Source organism: Periophthalmus magnuspinnatus, chromosome 1 (assembly GCF_009829125.3).
Source record: "Periophthalmus magnuspinnatus isolate fPerMag1 chromosome 1, fPerMag1.2.pri, whole genome shotgun sequence".
Lineage (NCBI taxonomy): Eukaryota > Metazoa > Chordata > Actinopteri > Gobiiformes > Gobiidae > Periophthalmus > Periophthalmus magnuspinnatus.
In genome coordinates this window covers 19,113,023-19,129,473 of record NC_047126.1, presented here as the reverse complement: position 1 = coordinate 19,129,473, position 16,451 = coordinate 19,113,023, and the positions used below count along the sequence as shown (strand labels likewise).

The following is a 16,451-nucleotide window of genomic DNA, read 5'->3' as shown; positions in this document are numbered from 1 at the left end:
TTTCCTCCTTTTCCCCTGATTTATCAAACACTCCTGAGGGTTCTGCAGGAGGGACACAAGCTTCTGGTTGCCCCATTCTGGCCAGCGAGGATCTGGTTCTCACTTCTACACAGACTCTGTTGCAGCTCTCCCCCTCCACGCCAGGACGGACCTCTTGTCCCAGCTGGGGGGACAAATACTGCATCCCCATCCCAACCGCCTTCAGCTCTGGATGTGGCCTCTGCAAGGAGTATGCTGGAGGAATAGGACATACGATCTGTAATGCCTGGGCACCATCGACACGGTGGCTGTACACAAACAGGTGGAAACTGTTTGAGGAATGGTGCAAGGGACATGGACAAGATGCGTTGAGCTGTTCAGTCTCTGCTATCTTGGCGTTTTTGCAGGAACTTTTGGATCGTGGTCTGTCACCTTCGACATTAAAGGTATATGTGGCTGCAATATCTTGCTGGCACAGTGGTGTGAATGGTGGCACTGTGGGCAGTGACAAGACCGTTTACTGTTTCTTGAAAGGTGCTAGACGGCTTCACCCACCTACAAACCAGTGGCTCCTTCATGGGATCTTTCACTGGTCCTGGAGACTCTGCGAGCTCACCCATTCGAGCCTATTGCCCAGGCAGACATTAAGTGGCTGTCGTTTAAGACGGCATTTCTCCTCGCCATGGCTTCGGGTAAGCATGTGGGTGAACTGCAGGCCCTGTCTGTCAATGAGTCCTGCTGTAGATGGCATGCTGATGGCTCAGGTGTAGCTCTCTGGCCTAATGTCTCTTTCCTCCCTAAGGTGTTATCTTCTGCTGGTAATGTCCAACCGCTCCAGTTGGCGAGGTTTGGCACGGAATTCACCACAGAACCTTTATGCCCTGTTCGCTCATTGGAGGCTTATATACAGGTTACGGCAGGTATAAGATGGTCGGAAAGTCTGTTTGTGTGTTATGCTGGCCCACGTAAGGGTAGGGCTCTCTCTACACAGCGTCTCTCTCGGGGGGTTGTAGAGACCATTAAACATGCTTATACCTCGCAGGGGCGGCTGATGCCTGAGGGCATGAGATGCCACTCAACCAGGGGCCTTTCTACCTCCTGGGCTGGTATGCATGGGATTCCCCTAAATGTGATCTGTGCTGCTGCCTCTTGGACCTCACCCTGCACGTTTGCCAGATTTTACCGGGTGAATGTCGCGGTCCCCCATCCCCTGGATGGAGTGTTATGCAAGCATCATGCTTCATTATGAGGAGGTAGGTTACTTGTCGTGGTCTATGGATTCCTCGTGACCATGTTGTTACAAGTCATCCAGTGCTTGAAGCACCGCCTCTGGCGGTCAGAAGGGATGAAATAGAATGAAAGTTACGTATGTAACTACGGTTCTATGAATCCCGGATGACCACCAGAGGTCTCTGTCCCTCGGAATCCTCGTGCCCTTGTGAGAAGGTTAAGGGACTGTGCTTCTGGAGTCACGTGACTATATAGCTGGAAGGTCATAGGTGAATTTGTTGTTATTAATTTGAATTTGATTTGTTGTTATTAAATCTCGACCTGCGCATGCGCAAGAGTGATCATCCAGTGCTTGAAGCACCGCCTCTGGCGGTCATCCGGGATTCATAGAACCGTAGTTACATACGTAACTTTCGGTTTCTGTTCACGATATTAATTTTATTTCTGGTAGTATAGCACGATGACAGCAATGGGAAACATAGGATAGATTTGGCCAGGTGGAAAAATACAAAATAAAAGCAGATGTTTATATTACAATCCAGTATCTTGCAAGGGGTTGCAATATAAGATTGTTTAATAGTGTTACGTCACGATTGAGATGTGTTGTGAAGTGTAATGTGCTTTGCTGTGAATTGTATGTTGACATATCTTTTACATTCTTGCTAAACGATGGATTGCACTTTGTTTTTAGGTAATCTTTCTGATCTGTATTTTGTGGATTTTTCACATTGAAAACTGCATAAATTATGGGTCCACTTGATCTGCTCTGTCTTGACACTGTTGGGCACTGTGTAGTCCTTTGACTGCCAAACTTTTTATGAACTTTTCAAACCAATGTCAGTCATTTCCTTTCAGTCATTGTGGTTGTAACTGTATAGCATCAGATAAAACTAATGTCTGAGAATTCAACCACCAGAGGTCACAATCTTGTGCTTTCTGATGCCAGTTCCAAGTTTAGATAAATGCAGAGGTATATGTGAGGAAATCACATGGTACAAAAGTCTGCCTGGTAGCCCTTACATTTCAGTTGTTGCTCCAAATGTTTTTGAAAACTGAAATGGTATGCTGCTGCTACTACTTCTACAAGCAGTCTACAATACAGCATATAGCAGGGGTGCTCAGACTTTTTCAGTATGTGAGCTACTTTTAAAATGATCGTGTCTGAAAGATCTACCACCTAATACAAAAATGTGAAACATATATTTATTTATAAATGTATTATGAATTCTTGCATGTACAGTGCGTTTTGATGTACCTTGCACAATGTCATGAGATAATACTGCACAACACAATTGAACTTATTACATAATTAGTTGAATGATGATTACTGCTCTGACTTGCACTGAATGGAATCAGTGAGGGATGCATAGTTCGGGCAGTAGCTTCTGACAGCCAGGAGTAAAATTGCATTTTTCGTTTGAAAGCGATAACAGAGCTAATCATGTGGATTACGGTTTTGTCTTTTTTATAGCCATAAAAAACATTTTAAACGAAGTATCAGAATTTACTGCATTTTTTCACACAACTACTTCTATTTTACTCATCCATCCGTATTTTTTCTTTTACGCATCGAATAAATGACTGGGAAAATCCCCGCAGCACCTGCCCTCTCATTCATCACCTTCGAGGGACAACAGAGGCAGATTACCGTAATGACGGTAAAATATTTAGATGTCTCCGCTTTGAGACGCCGTTTGAATTTACACTGGGCGCGGAGTTACACTGCTGGAAAGTCCGCTACCGCGCTCTATCTGCAACGATAGGATCCGACGCTATAGGGTTAAGCTAACTCACGCTTGTTTATGCGTGTGCAGCGCCCATGATGTGACCTAGAGTCAGGTGTAATCTGACTGGTTGTCCTGTATAATAGTCATGTGACTGGATGGATGACGGGATGTGATCTACCCAAAATGCCTTCGCGATCGACTGGTAGATTGCGATCGACGTAATGAACACCCCTGCCCTAGACCATAGTGTGGACACCCCTGATGTAGCAGATTTTATTTGGGCATTGTGGGAAGACTCTCAAAATTTAAGCCTAGCTACAGTAAATCTTTACAAATTAGTAGATGTTCTTGGAGTCAGATTTACATTTCATATTTTAGGTGCATCCAGAAGACAAAAATGCTGAAATATAGGAACTGACAAACTCTCACAAGAATCAATTGAACTGATTGTGTCCATTCAGATTTTGATTCAATTGTGATTAATCTTGCAGCCCTACTCTAAAGTTATGTTTTTTTATCCATGCCATGCCTCTAACCAACTCCTCTCTGTGTCTTGTAGCAGTTCTGTGGTGTTCTGGGTCACACATTTATGGAGTTTCTGAAGGGCAGTGGAGACTACTGCCAGGCTCAGCACGTTGTACATGCAGATGAGTGAAAAGCCAAACTCGCCATCCAGCCACCACACTTGAGCCAAAGGAGGACCCCGCGTCACAGGCAGGACCGGTCAGCCCTCCCTGAACCAGCCACAACTCTGTCTGGATGGGGTAACTCCACCTGCTGCACACTGCCCCCGCCTGGCCACAATAAGGTGGAACCAGCCTTGTTTTTTTCTTTCTTTTCTTTCATTTTATTCCAAAAAGAAAACCTTTTGAGTTTTTTTGGTTCTGATTGTCTGTCCTTTTTTGGCTGCCAACTCTCCAAGATTGCCCCAACGATTACAACAGCAGCCTTTGTCAATTCTTGCCAATTGTTTGAAGAAGCCTGGAGGATTTTAATCCATTGGACATTTTTGTTGACATTCCCTCCACGTTTTAAGTGTTTACATCTGAGTTTTTGCTCTGTACGAGACATTTGGCTTTTGTTACATTATATTTTATTTTTACGTTGTCAAAATGGCTCGAATGAATAGACCAGCCCCAGTGGAGATCACCTACAAAAACATGAGGTTCCTGATTACCCACAATCCCACCAATGCCACACTGAACAAGTTCATCGAGGTGAGAAAAATCACAGACTAACTTTATGTAATAACATCATGAGTTGCAGTGGGTTGTGTTCATGGTATGTCACAATAGGGCCTACCGAATCAAATAAAGATGGCTAGCAGTAGGCAATTATTTGTCAAAAATTGCATATCTTTCATGGTTTGAAGATAATGTCAGTATTAATATGGGTGGGTGAGGAAAAAATTATATAATTGTTTATCTTTGAGACAGATTAAGAAGTAGTAGATTGTGATAAAATTGTATTCAAGTTTCAGACTACACGGTGATTGGTTAAGTCCACATGTCACTCTAAGCATGACAGGCAGACCTATAACTATGGGTGGAGAAAAGTCCCTGTGGTTGTGCATAGAGATGCTTTAAAAAGAGAATCACTGAATTGCAATATGACAATATCACCAAAAGCAGTATTATCGCAAGAATGAGATAAGATTTTTATCAGTGTATTGGCCAGCCCTAATCTGTAAAAACTGTACAAAATTTGATTCATTGATTAAATTAAACACACAAGTGGATATTCTCCTGATATCAAATTCTAGAGAATGAACAGTCTATTAATGAAAGTTCATGTATGTAATCCTGTTAAATTGCAGGAACTGAAGAAGTATGGAGTTACCACCGTGGTGAGAGTTTGTGAAGCCACGTATGACGCCACTCTGGTGGTGAAGGAGGGGATCCAGGTCCTGGTGAGTCATACCTCCAATAAAACAAAACTGTTTAATCAATTGCATACCTAAACTACAATAGAACCACAATAAAATGTAGGTGTACTGTAAGGATAAACTAAATATAAATGTAAAAACATGGCTTTCCTAAATGGGACTAGGAAGTTTGGGGGGAAAAAAAGCTTGCCTTTTTTCGGGCAAAGATTGTGTTTAGATTAGCTTTCTAAATTTTAAAGGCTACAATCTGACCCGATAAACCATTCCCAGAAAGCCATGAATTTCAGAAAATCCTAGTAGAAGCCAAAGATTCGAAACTACAGCCACAACAAGACTTTCCTATACTTTTTTTTCCTATAAATTCTGTATTGTTCTTACAGAGGACATTGTAATATCTGGATAATTTTAACCTTTGCGATTAAGTGTGCATAAAGTGTTTAAAACGGAATAGACTTTGCTGAGAAAACCTTAAATTTCAGATGTGTAGTTTGTCACAGCCCCCTCCTCTCTTCACTAATATTCCTCTTTCCTTGCTATGAGCTCACAATTTCACTCCTTTGTTTTGGTTTCAAAGAGACCGCCTCTGACACTGATTCCCGTTTGCTCTGCTCTGTTCTGCTTCTGCAGGATTGGCCGTTCGATGATGGAGCTCCTCCGTCCAATCAGATCGTGGACGATTGGCTGAACCTGCTCAAGCTGAAGTTTAGGGAGGAGCCTGGGTGTTGCATTGCTGTGCACTGTGTGGCAGGCCTGGGCAGGTGAGAGGTCTATTTATACTCATAATAATAATAATAAATAATAATAACAATTGTTATTATTATTATAATAAAACATCTCTGCAAAAGTGGTAAACCATAATTATTAACAGTATTTCACTATCATGTCAAATCACTGTTTATCATTGCACTACCACCTCTTCTATACCTCGTCTATAGTCTATATACATTTTATATTGACTATATATATTTTTTTTTAAGTGCTACTTAGTTGGGATTTTTGTGCAGTTTATATTTTTTTCCTCTTTGTTATTTGGTAACCATAGACTATATATACAAATGGACATAGCTAACCTGATAGTCACTGCATTTGAAATAGGAATGCAGTGGATAGCAGCCGTGGACTCAAATTCACTTTATATTGAAAAACTGTCACCCCTCTTTCCATAACTGCTGTTGTCTTGGTCATCATTCTGGTCTTAAAATGTTCGTCTTAACCCACTCTAGATGATCTTAATTTGCCCTTAAGGGTTGTCAAAGGTATCAATATCCAGAAACTAATCAGTAAAAAGTAGTAGTAAAAGTAGTATTAAAACTAGAATCATATAAGTGATATTGATGTTGATATTAATATGTTTGCTACTAGTATCTCATTTGCTAATCATGATATTTGCCTTTTGCAGAGCTCCTGTTCTCGTGGCACTTGCTTTGATCGAATGTGGGATGAAATATGAAGATGCTGTCCAGTTCATTCGGCAGTAAGTGTACTTTTTTTGGCTCACAAAAACCTAACGCATTTTATTTTAGACTTGGAGTTCATCGATAAAGATAAGTGCAGAGTGTTGAAAATAATTTGTATTCTTTATTATTATTATTATTAAACACAGTAGAAGGCATTGTTTTCATTTAAAGATACACTCTGTAACTTTTTCATTTCTATGGTCGGACACCTACTTGTCTCCATGGAGATGGCTTGTTTCTTATTAAACTCCATGGAGACAAGCAGGTGATGCCAGATGACCAAGTTACAGGTCAGATCTGTGGAGAGGTGACTTCTCACAATACAAGTACATAAACATGAAAAACACCTGTGACTCTATAAATGCAAGATGTTTTTAATGCCATACTGTGGAACATTCAAAGTCAAGCAATAACATCTCCATCAGATGTCACTGACTTTTCCTTCACCATAAAAATTGCATATTGCACCTTTGAATTAAGCCTATGCTAATTTAAAAACAATAAAAAGTACAAGTAGTTGAATGTTTTTGATAACCAAGAGAAATTCACCTTGTACAAAATAAAATGGCCACAAAACGATCGGTATCTAAAGAATCTCATGACTCACCACTGTGACTCAGGCCTCGAGCTGACTCATACATACCCGTACATCATTAGAAAGACTTGATGTCAAACCCTGATTACATTATGGTCTGTTTTGTGGTTTTATTAAACATTAATAACTGGTATTATTATAAGTGGCTCTAATCAATTTTTATTTCTGTAGTCATATATCACAATAGCTACCAAAACCACTTACTCGGGAAGTACACATTTCTATTGGATTTTTTTTCTCTCCATAGAGATGAATATTGACACATTCCTATATGAATAAAAAAAACATACTCTGTAATACATTTTAATTGAAGCCAAGATATTTTGATCATATGTATAGGGATTATTCTAAAATGCAAACTCATTTCGACAGCAAAAAAGATTCCTCAAACTCTATTGCTGATATTCCAGCATGATTTTCATTTCTGATTTAATTTCTTTGTTTATTACAACAAGTACCAGACAAGACACACATATTAAGATTTCTGAGTGCCAGCAGATCTAAACCCAAACTCTTATCAAGGCTAAACATGGTCTAAAATAATGATTAACCCCAAGGATGACTAAAACATGAATAGATTTTTCTCTAATTATAAAGTGGAACTGAACTAAATCAACTACTTGCTACTAAACTATGTACTGCGTTTTAATAGCATTGTCTGCTGTTCGTAGTCCCTTTTGATGTTAGTGCAAAGCACCAGAGTGAAAGAGTGTGTGCTGCCTCCAGTGACCACTGCAATTTCAATTACTACATGATACCACACTGTATTGCCCTGATTACAGCCAGGTGTTTGATTACAAACACCTGGCAGAGGGGCAGACTTTGAACTGTGGAAACCTGTTAGACCAATCACAGTGTTCCTTATATCCCCAGAGCCCGCCCCTCATCCCCCTCACTCTTCCCTTTAAGGCTTCCAGGTACTGCCTAGTTTAGAAACTCCATTTGAAATGTGGTTGTGGGTGGAGTTTAAGTGTTTACCAACAAATACTCAAACAGCACTGGGATGTTAAAAAAAAAAGCAAAAAGCAAATGAGTTGTTCCTTATAATAATCTCACTGTTTCTTTTCCAGGAAGCGTCGAGGAGCTTTCAACAGTAAGCAGCTGTTTTATCTGGAGAAATATCGTCCAAAAATGCGCCTTCGCTTCAAAGACTCCAATGGCCATCGCAATAACTGCTGCATCCAGTAAAACATATTCAAAAACTACAGCCAAAATTCGAGCCAACCAACTTTACCATTTCTAACCATGAAAGTCCTGGCTAGCGCTTCACTGGCAGGCTTATATCTTTATTACATTGTGTTGAAGTACTTTTATTTTGAAATTCCATGCTCAACTTTATCGATGATTCCTTCCTCCTCCAGGTATCAAAGTGTCAAAATGGAGAATAGTCCTTAAGTATTCCCATTGTAACAGATGAGAAATAAAAAGGCAGCATGAATCAATGTAAGATGTTGGAATATATATATTTTAATTGGGCAGTCTGTTACCTGTGCTACAAAAATAGGTTGCGTTCACTTTCTAGAATTTAATGTCAAAATCAAAGATGGGAAGTAGCAACCAATATTGACACGTAATTAAGAAAAAAAAAAGACCAAAATCTACAATTGTTTCTTTGCAATTATAACACTCCTTTGGTTTAATGCACTATCTATAATCTACAGTCACACTTTAGTTTGATATCCTCAATTTGTGTCACCAATAATGGTTTAAAACGGCATGAAGAATTGGTAATATGATCTATTTACTAAATATTTTACTGTAAACGGACAAAGAGTAATATAGCATTTTTGTAAGTCACATAATGAGGAAATTGAGTTGTTAATTGTAAAAGTACAAGAAAAGTCACAATAAAATAATACATGATTGCAAACAACAAAAAAGGCAAATGTAACAATGTATTAATGGTTAAATTTTGTATAGTATTTGTTTTTAAATTATCTTATCTACCGCCCTCCATCTAAATTATTGGCATAAAAATATACATAGATGGTGAGCTCAACCTATTGTCTGGTATTGTCCCTTATAAATGAATTTGTGGTGACTGACTAGAAAGAGCTATGCCTTCCTTAGAATTCACATCCATAAATGCCTTACAATCAAAGTGCACCAACTGGCAATCGTGATGGCTGGCATCTAGAAAGGTGTTTGGTTTTTCTACTCGGAACAAAAACAACAAAAAAAAAACAAAAAAACAAATTGTTGCCTTTGTCTTGTGCAGGAAGTCTTAACAATTATGCCCTTTCAGTACAGTTTTTTACTATAAAATGCTTAATTGTTGCATATTTGTTAAGCGAAGTCTAGCAGCTGTTATTTTCCTATCAAACTTTTTGTTTACCAGTTAACTGCCATGTCCAAAATGTGATTTAGTTTTTAGTTTCCAGATTTATTTACGTTAATATTTTTTGCTTCAAACTGGACTTCCAACGTCTGCTATATTTTGTATGCCTTTTTATTTTGTCAGTAACTTAACGACTTCGATACTTGATGATTTTATGTATTGAAAATGTGTACTATTATTTTTAGGTTGGCTATTTATACTATCAATGGATGTGTGATTTAGTACCGTGAGCGACAAAACTTGTACCTTGTTCACCGACTTGTGAGAGTACATTAAAATTATACACCAAAATCCAAAATGGGTGGTCTTTGTTCCTTATTTCAAAATGGCCCTGTTCTATTATGGGAACATTTTAAATGATTTACAATTATTTAAAACAGACAGAAGAATAACCTGTTGAGAAAGTATATACCTAATGTTTGTGTATAAAAGCCTATGTAGATTATAAAAGTGACTTTATTCCAGGTTTTGAGTGGCAGGAAATGCACACATTCTGAACAGAAGGTAATTAATTGTATTTCTCATTACAAGGTTCTTAGAGCAATAGGTGAAACTTAAATAGGGCTGTGTCAATACAAATTAAACTTTAAAATAGTTAACAGTCGTAGAACAAAGGTTTTTCTTAATGTTTTTCCTATGTTCATCTTGTTAGCTTTTGCATTTGGTTGGGACTATGATACCCATAGACTGTATATTCTTTACACAGTCTATGGTTGTACCTCAATGTTTAAAACTATTTAAGATTTATTTAGCTGTAAAGAGCCCTAGCTTATGTGTTGTCCTTGTATGGTTAGGTGGAACAAAATTAAGATTTTACCCATGTAAAATTTGAATGCTGATAAAGCAGTTGCTGTAACAGACCTTACCTTTGACACATATTTTAGGTTGATGCAGGGAACCCTTCAGGGAACTGAACCCAAGACTGTCAAGAATATGATCAATTTAGTGCCATCTTACTCATTTTACTATTCTTAGGTAGACATTAGAGTAGACTTGAAGAAATACATGGTTATGAAAAGTTTGTTATGTAACAGAAATTAACTTTTTGAAAGAACATGGATTTGTCTGTAGTTACATAACAAGAGTTTTTTTTTATTGCAGAAAACTGGAAATCACCTGGCTTATTTCTTTCAAATGGCTAAAAATACAAATAAAACGGCAATTGTAGATTAACGCTTGGAGCATACAATGCCAGTTTTGTTTGAAGTACTTACGCAAGAAATTTCAGTTTTATTTCCCTCATAGACTGCAAATCTAAATATATACTGTCTATGATGACCCTTTATTAAAACTGCTATAACTCAATGCACCATAAAATGCATAAAATATATTAATTTGATATTACCACACATTTTTATTCAGTAGTTATAGATGACGCAAACTGTGGCAATAATCCCAAACTTTCCTCTTTATTTGCATCAGACAATACTTTTGTGATTTAGTCGTGCATGATTCTGATTGGTCCAGCGAGGCAAAACATATGACGTAACCCGGAAGTATCAGGTAACTTTTTGTGCGCGTATGCGGTTTCGTTTCGACACTATCGACTGTGTAATCAAGTAAAAAGATATTAGATCGAGGATTATATGAACGTCCAGGACGTATTGTGCAAAAATGAAGCGGGCTTTAATATTTCTAGTCGCGTTTTCGTTTTTGGAGGCTGTTTCCTGCTGGAATGACGGTAAGCATTTTAAAGGAGCTAAATTATTACAATTGAACTTCCTGTTCCCGTTTACTTTACAAATAACATAATTATATTCATGTTTTTATGTACTGGAATATCTCAATATGTATAGGCCTAATCTCTTGATCATACTCATTATCATCATTAACAGGATATTAACAACTTTCCGGAACTCTTGTCATACAGATTAATTGGAACATTTAGTATATTTTGTCATTGTGGTTAGTTTTTTTCTCTAGGTAATTTAAGTGGTTCATAGTACTTGCACTCTCGAAAGTATAGACTACACCTATACAGTATAAAATATTAGTTTCATTGCAAATTATGTACTCTACTATATGTTTTCAGCTGCAAATTACGAAGAGAAAACGTTTGATATTTAGCCATAGTAATTGTTTAGAGATGATGTAGAAGTCTTTAAAATGTGTAATAAAACGTCACAATATGAATAATTAACATGTAACATAAGATAATTCAGTTTAAGTTATCTTCCCATTCCTTTTTGGACATCTTAAATATTTACAGTAGTTTATATTATTTTACTTTTACTTGTAGACACGATGAGTTTACAGTTTAGATGTTTAATAAATAATTAATAAATAATTCAATTATAGTCTAAAAAAGTACTTGTCCATTGTCCAATTAACCTGTTATGGGTATGATTCAAGTGAGTCAGTTGGATCTTTGGGTTAGAAAGCCTCCAGAACTACAACTCAATCTTGCTGCATCACCATAGATGTAAACAAAATCCTTGGAAGACAATCTCAGTAAGTCATATTCTCTCTCCTCAGGAGGTAGTGTTTTGTTACGGGACATCCAGGTCCTGACTCTGTATAGGGGCCGTTACACTACTGGACGCAGGACCAGTCCAGTGCCTCAGCTGCAGTGTGTCGGGGGCTCTGCTGGGTGTCACGCCTTCACTCCAGAGGTGGTCCAGTGCCAGAACAAGGGCTGGGACGGGGTCGATGTACAGGTACAGGCCAAGAGGAAAAAGCCCACCTCTATCCTCTTCAATCAGACACAACTGATTGGTTATGCCTTGGCATCATTGATATTTGCTGCAAATATTTTCACTGCAAAATTTACACAAAATGTACACTGTCTAGGTTAGAGCTACAGCAAACAGCTGATCTATAGGAACACTACAGATGACATTTATGGATGCAGTGAAAGAAGTAAAAATACCATGTGAAATTAAACTGTTTTTCTTGCAGTGGGAGTGTAAAACAGACATGGATAATGCGTACCGTTTTGGGCGTGTTGAGGTGAGCTGTGAGGGCTACAACCACCCGTCCGACCCATACGTCCTGACTGGCTCATGTGGTCTGGAGTACACTCTGGAGCTGACGGACGAGGGGCGCAAAAAGAATCAGGGCGGTTGGGGGTCCCAACGTGGGTCCAGCGGATTTGGAGGTACAGTACAGGCTTGAGGATATCTATGGTCTAAGAGTGAATATTCTTAAAAGATCCAAAAGTCTTAAAAACATGAAAAATTAGTTCATAATTAAAAAAAAAAGTTTGCAGGTATCCTAATTATTCACTGCAATGAGTTTATAAGCACTTTTCACAACTTTTGAAGAACAGAGCGGAGTTACCGCCATGGTAATGTTAACAACAATTAGCATGCTAATCAGGTACTTCCTGATTATCAAACATGTTATAATTAGACACAGACAGTACCACAGCAGACTTATTTTTACCTCAAAAGCTGCTCATACAATGTATTTGTTTATTTATGTTTGTACTGGGGCAAGGCAAATTTCTTTCAAATATGTGTGGAAAAATCTGGTACATGCCTTTTAATGTAGGTGAATTTACTGTCTGGAAGGGTTATTAAAAAATTATACCCCAGATACTAATTAATAACTAATTGATGACTAAAACTAGTATCTATCTTCTATGTACTAGTAAACTATATGTTCTTTTGGCCAAAAATTTAAAGTACATAAATATGAAAAAAAAGGTGAGGTTCTTGGACTTCAGAACAAGTATAAGGCCACATGATACAGTTAAAGAAACTGCTATTTTGTTATTTATATTGTGTAAAAAAGAGTGTATTTTTTATTATCCTTGTGGTATCAAAACGTTATGTAATACTGAACATTTTCCTTACTATCGAAATGTAACAACCATTTGATAGTAGGGATATGGATGAAATTTTTAATATCAAAATTAATCCAATTGTTGTTCTTTTTGGTCAGATTTTGCAGGTTTTGCTTCCAGTTTCTTCAATGGTTTCTCTGGTCATAAGTCACAGTCTCCTCCACGTCAGAGCTCCTCAGGTGGAGAGGACTCTGGGGGGCTGTTGGTTGTAGTGCTGCTGCTGTTGATCGCATTCGGTCTCTACAAACTGTTCCTCAGCGGAAACACAGGGACCCAGGGACCAGAGCCCAGAGAGACCCACCACGGCTCTGCCTCTGCCCCCCCTCCTCCTGGGTTTAAGCCTGACTACACCTCCACAGGTACACAGTACTCTACCATAGCAATAGCGAATTTTTCAACAACACAACAAAGAAACAAAGAAAAACAACAAAGAAAACAAGTTGGTGCACTTTGATTGTAACAAAGAAAAAATACATTTACCTGTTAAATAAAACAACAGCAATATAAATCTTTTTATTTTTTGTATTTGGTCACTAATTAGTTAATTAGTGGCCAGTCCTAATTTAGAAACGTTATCGTGGGTTTATTTAGCTATGCAGTGAAAATGGGGATGTCAGTTTTTCGTTCATACTATCTAGACATCAAACTATTCCTAAGCACATGAAATTACATTTCTAAAGATACAAAACTTCTGGAAATTCTACATCTTTATGTAATATCACAAGGCATCAATCCCACTCAGTTCTATCCAAGGTTCCAGAATGATGAAAAGTAAGGACTGTTGCCATAGCAATTAAAAGTAAATATTATATTTCTTGTATGGTTAATCATCCTTAAAAAAAACAAGAAGCTGACACACATGGATACTGAATACTATTTAGTACATCATTTTGAAAAAAATGAAAGTAACAACTTGACATTTGTTTTTTCTGTTGCAGGTTATCCTGAAGCAAACCCGGGCTATGGCTTCCACAGTGACTATACACAGGGCCAGTATCCGTACACTGGGGGGCGCTCTACTCGCAACACTGGGCCTGGAGGGGGAGGCTTTTGGACTGGGATGGGAACAGGAGGGCTCTTGGGGTATATGTTCGGTCGCCAGAGGTTAGTAGAGAGACAAAATCAGACATAAATTGGAACTTTTTTCATCTTTAAAGGTGCACTGTGTAACATTTGTGGTGGAGGGTCCATCACCTGCTTGCTTCCATGAAGATGTTATATCTGTTCTGTGGATAGGATTAATAGGAGCTTTAGATAAGTAATGCCATACTGCGGAACATGGGTGGATACAAACTGATACTTTTGAGACAATTTGAGAAAGCATTTAGGATGAGATTTAATTTAATTTAAGAAAAATATGTTGTGATCATGTTTTTACATACTGTATATAGGCAACATATAAAGCCATTTACAATCATTTGTTTTTTTGTGACCTTAACAAAAAAATAATTATTTGTTGAAAAGAGTGTATTCTGTGCATTTATAACATACATAACCTGTTATTGTTTCAGGTCCCAGCCTTATCAGACACATGGATATTATAGTCACACGGATAGTTACTCCAGACCCTCCTCCTCCACAAACTCCACCTCCTCTGGCACCAGAACTGCTTCAGGTCAGAGAAAAAGACCTTCTCTCAGGACAAAATAAAGACATAATCATTTATTTTAATTAGTTGAAACAAAATTTGAAGTACAGTTCCAAATATGTCCTTTTGCCAAGTTCCGTTGATGTAGCCTGGTGTAATGATCACCATTAAACAAACCATCGTCTTCAACTGTTTTTTGTTGCTGTGTTGAAAAAAAATTATTGTCTAATAGGCTGTGACTATGTGGCGTTTGCTGAAATCCTATGTATTTCAGTGGCACATTTTTGGTCCTGCTGTGGTAACAATGCAGGAGCGGTTGCAGTGCAGGTACTTGCAAAATTGAGAGTTATGTGCGATGTAGGGGCAGCCACATATGTGACACAGAAGTGTCCTCTGGTGAAGTGTCCTCTGGACACAGAAGTGTCCTCTGGTGAAGTGTCCTCTCGACACAGAAGTATCCTTTGGTGAAGTTTTCCTCACATTTGTCAAGTGTTTAACATGTTGTCAGTCACATTCATCCACAGCTCCATGTTCACTGCCTGATCTCTCAGGATTTATTTATTTTAACGCAACTTGGCAAAAACCTCATAGACATTACATCACACCAGAAATGGCTACGCACGTCCCTCTGAACTAGCCAGCTCCCATTGTGCACAAAGCCACAGTCAACATTCACATTTGTAATGAACAGATTAACTTCTTTTTACTTATTCATTTAGTAACCCACTGTTCTGTCTTTGCAGGGTTTGGAGGTACCAAAAGAAGATAGATGTTTTACGCACATCTGTTTCTTCTTCCTGTCATGCACAATTAATAATTAAGAACAGCACTGATCAGATTTGGGTAAATTCCACTGAGATCATGCTTTGCAGTGAACAGCTCTTTAGTAAAGCTGCAGTTTGTAACTTTCTGGAGGTGGCATGTCATCTGCATGATTCCGTGGAAATCAAAAGTTAAAACCATACTTTGGAACGTTCTCCATGGAGACAGATATATTGTATTTCACAATATGGAATGTTGTAGCCAAAGAACAACATTTCCTGGAAACAAACAGAAGCAGGCCGTCCTCCAGGCCAAATAAGAGTCGGGTTTGTGGATGTGCAAGCCCGCTCAGAGTAAACTGTTTTTCAGTATGGTAAATGCAACCAAATTGCTTTTATTTTAGTAAATGTTTTACCTAAAAAGTTACATATTGTGGCCGTGAATGTTTTCACTTGAGATACATAAAAATAGTTTTAGTCAATGTTTTATCATTGTATAAATACAGACTGATTACCCATTATGACATAACGATCATGACAAACATAAACATTATTGATATTTTTGGTCTTATCAACTTTGCTGTGAAAAGCTTTTTTATAGTTGCACATAGTAGAGTTATTAATGTATTGTAAGAGTGAGCAATATTAACAACAAAGTAAATGTGTACCGGTATTTGCAATGCTTTTGTGAAGACTTACAATAAATAAGTAAATGGTTGTTTTTTTAATATATATTTTTTAAGTGTTAAGTTTTTGTTGTTTTATATTCATTGATACATTTAAAAAAAATATTGGGAAGAGAGTATTGTAAAGTACTTAAAGATACCTTTTGATACAATACTGAAATTGTAATTAATTATTTAACATGAAAATCAAAAACATCAGATAACTGGTTTAGCAATGCATTTTCCTTGACCATAAAAATGTGCTACAGTTTAAAGCAGGACTAAAGCCATTTAAGTATGTGTAAAGTAAGGGACCAAGTGTAATTTATCTCCAAACAGTGCCATTTCCCTTGCCATTCTCTTCTAGATGTGTTTTCTGTTGATTTCCAGTAAATTCAAAATGTTGTGTATATTTTCTTTATTTGAGCGTCTCTTTGAG

At 37.8% G+C, this 16,451-nt stretch overlaps 2 protein-coding genes across 2 annotated transcripts; both read left to right on the top strand.

Annotated features, from left to right (window-relative positions):
* The first annotated feature begins 4,023 nt into the window (after window positions 1–4,023).
* ptp4a1 (protein tyrosine phosphatase 4A1) lies at window positions 4,024–9,509 on the top strand. Its single transcript, XM_033990807.2, has 5 exons — window positions 4,024–4,153; window positions 4,753–4,845; window positions 5,449–5,579; window positions 6,221–6,295; window positions 7,944–9,509. Exons 1-5 carry the CDS (start codon window positions 4,049–4,051, stop codon window positions 8,059–8,061), a joined length of 522 nt encoding a protein of 173 aa, XP_033846698.1. The 5' UTR covers window positions 4,024–4,048; the 3' UTR covers window positions 8,062–9,509.
* A 1,167-nt stretch (window positions 9,510–10,676) lies between these two features.
* saraf (store-operated calcium entry-associated regulatory factor) lies at window positions 10,677–16,077 on the top strand. Its single transcript, XM_033974774.2, has 7 exons — window positions 10,677–10,892; window positions 11,687–11,868; window positions 12,110–12,308; window positions 13,097–13,357; window positions 13,937–14,102; window positions 14,510–14,613; window positions 15,330–16,077. Exons 1-7 carry the CDS (start codon window positions 10,826–10,828, stop codon window positions 15,353–15,355), a joined length of 1,005 nt encoding a protein of 334 aa, XP_033830665.1. The 5' UTR covers window positions 10,677–10,825; the 3' UTR covers window positions 15,356–16,077.
* The last annotated feature ends 374 nt before the right edge of the window (window positions 16,078–16,451 follow it).

Excerpts from the sequence above, each read along its gene's own strand:
- ptp4a1 (XM_033990807.2), top strand. The coding sequence starts at position 4,049 with ATGGCTCGAATGAATAGACCAGCCCCAGTGGAGATCACCTACAAAAAC. Across the intron at positions 4,154-4,752 it reads CACTGAACAAGTTCATCGAG|GAACTGAAGAAGTATGGAGT; the intron begins GTGAGAAAAATC and ends GTTAAATTGCAG. Across the intron at positions 4,846-5,448 it reads AGGAGGGGATCCAGGTCCTG|GATTGGCCGTTCGATGATGG; the intron begins GTGAGTCATACC and ends CTGCTTCTGCAG.
- saraf (XM_033974774.2), top strand. The coding sequence starts at position 10,826 with ATGAAGCGGGCTTTAATATTTCTAGTCGCGTTTTCGTTTTTGGAGGCT. Across the intron at positions 13,358-13,936 it reads GCCTGACTACACCTCCACAG|GTTATCCTGAAGCAAACCCG; the intron begins GTACACAGTACT and ends TTTCTGTTGCAG. Across the intron at positions 14,103-14,509 it reads TATATGTTCGGTCGCCAGAG|GTCCCAGCCTTATCAGACAC; the intron begins GTTAGTAGAGAG and ends TTATTGTTTCAG.